We start from the raw sequence: 5688 nt of genomic DNA, 5'->3' as shown, positions 1-5688 counted from the left end.
TCAGCGTATTTTTGCTGACTTAGTCAGCATTCTCGAATTATCGCTGGCCAGGCGACTTTCTTGTACGTACAAGGGAACCGTTGGGTCTTAAAGACAATGATTTAACAATGAACAAATAGTTGTTACATTGTGCTTGACAATTCCGTGGACCGTCTTCACGGTGACCACTCGTACTACATCGTCTTCTCCTGGATGTATGTTCACGATCCGGCCTAACGGCCATCTCATACAAGGTTGATTCTTGTCGATGAGAACGACGACGGTATCCTTTTCGATTTTCTGCTTGGGTTGTATCCACTTTTGTCGTTTCTGCAGTTCTCGTAGATGCTCAATATGCCAGCGTCGCCAGAAATCTTGTCGCACTTTCGTGATATGTTTTCAGAAGGACAGTCGATTGGCTGGAGTTTGAACATAATCTTCCTCCGGTAATGTCGTAATAGGTCTTCCAACTAAAAAATGTGCGGGTGTTAGTGCTGTCACGTCATTCGGATCTGACGAGATGGGGCATAATGGGCGTGAATTTAAAATAGCTTCGATTTCGATCGCGAAGGTAGTTAGTTCTTCATACGTGAAGAGAAGTTCACCGACGACCCGTTTAGAGTGATGTTTGAAAGATTTGACCGCTGCTTCCCATAAACCGCCAAAGTGAGGTGAGAGGGGTGGATTGAAATGCCACGATATCCTATGATCTATCGCGAAATCACGGACCTTAGTTTTATATTCGTTCGATTCCATCAGGGCGTATAGCTCCCTTAACTGGTTATTAGCCCCGACGAAGTTGGTTCCGTTATCAGAATAAACGTGAGTTGGAACAGCTCTTCGACTCACAAATCGCCTGAAAGCGGCCAAGAAAGCATCCGTAGTCAGATCGCTGACTAATTCAATGTGTACCGCCTTTATAGTCATACAAATGAAGATACACCCGTATATTTTAACGCGACCCTTATTACGGTATTTCTTTTCCTTCGCGTAGATCGGCCCGAAAAAGTCTACTCCGACATGGGAGAATGCAGTGGTTTCCTGCACTCGCGAGCCTGGTAAATCCCCCATTTTATATCGGATGCCGGATGCACGGAATCGAATGCAACGTACGCAATGACGTACGATTCTTCGCACTTGATTCTTGCCGTCGAGAAGCCAAAACCGTTGTCGAAGAGCATAGAGGGTAGTCTGCATGCCAGCGTGAAAATTTTGTTCATGGAATTTTCGGATAAGGAGATCAGTGACGTGATGATGTGAGGGCAATAATATCGGACATCTCTCATAGAAACTTAAATTCGCGTTTCGAAGTCGGCCCCCCACTCGAATTAAGCCTTCTTCGTCGAGGATCGGATCTAACGCGGCTAGTCTTGTGCTCTTGACTCCCCCCGCTGTTTCTAATCTTTCCCTTTCGGCGTGGAATTGTTCGCCTTGTACGATCTTTAAAACGCGTCGTTCTGTTTCTGTTATTTCCGCCGTCGACAATTCTCCCTTATACGAGTTAGTTTTGAGCCATCGTCGGCATAGAGCTACAATTTTCAATAATCGCGCGTAGTTGGAGAATCGCTGAAATACATTTCCGGATTCGATTCGCGTCGTTAATACCGACAATTCCTTTACGTCCGGTAATTCGAGAATTTCCCCTTCCGTCGGGTTGGGCCACTCAGTCTCTGGTCGCGCGAGCCAGGGTGGTCCACGGAACCATGCCTCGTTCCTCAAAAAATCGCGCGGAAGTTGTCCCCTAGATAAAGCGTCCGCTGGGTTGTCCTCGGATCGCACATGTCGCCATATGATATTTTCACAGATTTCATGTATTTCGCGCACGCGATTCGCCGTGTATAATTTTAACGTGTTGGAGTCTCTTTTCAGCCAACCCAGTACAATCATCGAATCGGACCAAAAGGTTATCTTGTCGGGTTTCAATCCGCCGGCAGTTCGGACTTCTCTATATAATCGCGCGAGTGTTAATGCTCCGCATAGCTCTAAACGTGGTATAGTGGTATTCTTAAGGGGAGCGACACGACCTTTCGCGCAAAGTAGACGTACATATGTGTTACCGAATTTATTTCGCGATCTTACATATAAGCAGCCGCCGTAACCAGATTGACTCGCGTCGCAAAAACCATGCACCTGCACGTCAATCGGGTCGTCGAGTGTGATGCGTCTTTCTATCGTTAAACTGTCAATTAATGTCAATTGTTCTGCGAACTTTATCCACGAGGTGTGTAACGTATTGGGTACCGATTCATCCCAGTCGATGTGTGTTTTCCAGCAGTCTTGGATGAAGATTTTGGCTGTTAGAATGACAGGTCCTAGAAGTCCGAGTGGATCAAAGATCTTTGCGACTTCGGATAAAATTCGTCGCTTGGTAATTCTTTCGCGAATATCTACTGGCGCGACGGAGTAAATTAAACAATCATGATGTGCGTTCCATGAAATACCGAGTGTCTTTAAAATAGGATTTTCCCCAGAGCAGAGCTCGACATCGACGTTTTTTATGTCTAAATTTTCGAGTACCGGTCGGAAGTTAGACGCCCACTGTCATATATTAAGACCGCCTCGTTTTAACATTTCAATAGTCTGATCGCGTACCCTTCCGAGGGTTTCGACATTATCAGTTCCCGTAATGAGGTCGTCTACGTATAGATCGCGGTTAAGTATTTCGGCTCCGAGTGGATAATTAGCACCTTTATCCTTCGCGAGTTGTTTGATGGTTCGTATGGCAAGAAACGGTGCTGACGCTATTCCGAATGTTACCGTATTAAGTTCGAACGTGCGAATCTGTTCGTTATGTCACCAAAATATCCGTTGATATTGGCGATCGTCTGGATGAATCCATATTTGCCGATACATTTTCTCAATATCCGCTGTTAATACGTACCGATATGTCCGGAATCGTAATAAATGTTCTACTAATGTGTCTTGTATTGTAGGTCCGACTAATAAGGTGTCGTTGAGAGAAAGTCTCTTATCATTTTTCGCGGAGGCGTCGAATACGACCCGTACCTTTGTTGTCGTGCTAGCTGATTTGATAACCGCGTGGTGGGGAAGATAGCAACTTCCTATAGGTTCGTTTTTGACGATCGACATATATCCTAAATCGATGTATTTATGTGTAATCTGTTCATATTCCTTCCGGAGTTCGATATTCGCGTGTAATTTCTTCCGGAGATTACGGAACTGACTATACCGCGTAGGTGACTGTAATCGTGGCTTTCTTCGCCGAAGGGAACACGCACGATATATCTTTACGATTCATAGTGTTTCGCAACTTAGACATAATGACTTTGCCTTCTATTTTGTTTACTGAATTCGATCGCGTTATCTTAGGAACGATGAGTAGCGAAAAGTTCCGCCTATATTTATCGTCTAATGATCGAATGGTTATCTCGATAACGTCTTTTGATCGAGTTCCGGTATAGTTGATAGCGTGCATGGAACTCGAATATGATTTGATCAGTAAGTGTGACTCTTTCGCGAAATTCTCAGTAATGAAGTGTGCGGCGGCACGCGTATCTAATACCGCCCGACGTTGTCTGAGAGTTCCGTCTCCCTTTCTTACACGATACATGATACTCAGGAGAAATTGATTCGGTGCACCGTGCGAATTGACATGAGACTCGGTGTTAGCCGCGTGAGGGTGGGTTCATTGCGATGTCGACGCGGTCTCCTTCTTCGCGAGAGTGTGGCTCTCCTGTTTCGTGATCTCATGCTCGTCATTATCTATATGTAATGACGTGTGATGGGCCTGGTGACATATCCGACAACGCGAGGCTCTACATGGTTCCCGGTGCTTCCGTAAGCAATTCTGACATAATTCGTACTGTTGAATCGTTGTCAGTCTGTCCTGTATCGTCATGTCATAATATCGGGGGCACCGGTATACAAAATGTTCATCTCTTTTGTAAAGAACACAATTAGCCAGAGTCTGAGTATGGAACGTACGCGTTGTATAGGTATCCTGTCGCTTTCGCGGTCGTAAAGTCATCGTTTCGGGATATCCACGTTTTGCGCGGGGCTCGAGGTTCGCGGACGTTGATGACGTTTTCAGCGGAGCACACGCACGCGCATATCGGGTTAAAAAATTAAAGAATTGCTCGATAGTCGGATATTCGTCGGAATCTATCTGTTTATTCCATTCTTGTAGCATTTCGGGGGGTAACGCGCGTTCAGCGAGGCGTACTGGCCAGACCACCGAACTTACATTATATGTCTCGAGTGTGGAGATGTGAGAACGCAGTTCGTTCAAGAATGCCGTTACGTCCGTTGCTGATCCGGCCTTCGGTCGGGATATGTCGATTAACGCGTCGATTACCCGAGCTAATAGTATCCGTGGCACATCGAACGCCTTCAGTAAAGCTCCCCACGCGTCCTTATATTTTTCCCCAGTTAATTGATAATGCTCGATCGTTTGAAGGGCTTCGCCGCGAAGGGAGTCGCGAAGGTATACGTGTTTTTCTAAATCCGATATATCACTACGCGTGTCTACGAGGGTTAAAAAGCTGGATTTAAATGGGATCCATTTCCCTATATTCCCGTCGAATTGCGGGATCTCAATGCGCCGTAATGGTATTTGTTGATCGCGGGTTTTCGTGATATCGTTGCTTTCGTCAGCGTTATTCAGGTTGTTAACTGTGGCGGTATCGTTTGAATGAAGTTTGTCTCCGATCGCGCAATATCTCTCTATGATTGGAGTTAAACTATCGACTCCTCCTGCTTCGTTGATAGCAGTAACGCACTTTTCATACAAGGTTTCGTATTTCTCTACTAGTGGTGCAAGTCGTTCGTAACGCCTTCTTATTTCCTGCTTATTTAGATTTCCTTCATTGATTAGATTTTCGACGTGCGGTAAACCCAATTCTAAAACTAGCCGTTTTTGTTCGAGCTGTCCGAGCTGTTTTTGCGATGCCATCACGAACCGTTATTAACTATTCTACTCTTCGAAATCTACTCAAACGAATTTATGATATTATAAAAATTTCCTTTGCACGAGTATATGGCCGTGCGTTGGGTTCTTGATCACGCGAGTACGGCCTGCTGCCGTAAATCGTTGGAGGGGGTGTCCGTTTATTGTCAGTGGTAGCCCGATGGAGGGGGTATGCGATCGTCGCTAGCTGTATGCCGATAGATGGAGTGACCGGCGAGACGACCATGGCGGTACGACCGAAGATCGCGCCCTACAAAGTTACTAGAAGACTAGGGAATCACGCTAACAGGAAGTAGTTATTAGTTTACGTAGCCGTTGATAAATGTTCAATGAAGGGAAGCAAGTCGCAAAAGTTTTAATCTAATCTTATTTCACTATAGAGAAACCCTCTACACGTCGCGGCGTCTTCGTTCTAGTCGACCGTTCAGATAAAGGAATGCGGCGTGACGGTGGGGCCGCCGATATGTTATCGTTATTTGTACAAGGATAAAGCGATTTCCGCGTGATTACGAAAGAACTATTTCATGAATCTATACGTTTCTACCGTTGATATTAATAATTAAGTTATTCATATATCGATTCAAAGCTTAATATGAAATTTCTTACAAATGATGAATAAATGAATAATGATATTAGAAATTGCAAACTTCTACTGGATTCGAAGGCGCAGTTTCACTTGAAATATATGTTAATGAACAAAGGTGTGTACGCATAAGCGCACACACGGATAATTGAAACTACTTATCTCGTTTCTAGATCTTTCGTGATGATGGTTGAGCTGG

General features: G+C 44.9%; 1 protein-coding gene across 1 annotated transcript; it reads right to left on the bottom strand.

The window, feature by feature from the left end:
- Positions 1-378: 378 nt before the first annotated feature.
- On the bottom strand, positions 379-2818 carry LOC149031344 (uncharacterized). Its single transcript, XM_089176283.1, has 2 exons — positions 2777-2818; positions 379-2517 (listed from the first exon to the last, which is right to left on the bottom strand). Exons 1-2 carry the CDS (start codon positions 2816-2818, stop codon positions 379-381), a joined length of 2181 nt encoding a protein of 726 aa, XP_089032409.1.
- Positions 2819-5688: the final 2870 nt, after the last annotated feature.

The sequence above is a fragment of the Polistes dominula genome, unplaced genomic scaffold (genome assembly GCF_049000335.1).
Source record: "Polistes dominula isolate Pdom_NZ unplaced genomic scaffold, Pdom_raw_medaka contig_6, whole genome shotgun sequence".
NCBI classification, from domain to species: Eukaryota; Metazoa; Arthropoda; class Insecta; order Hymenoptera; family Vespidae; genus Polistes; species Polistes dominula.
This window is presented reverse-complemented; position numbering and strand designations above follow the sequence as displayed.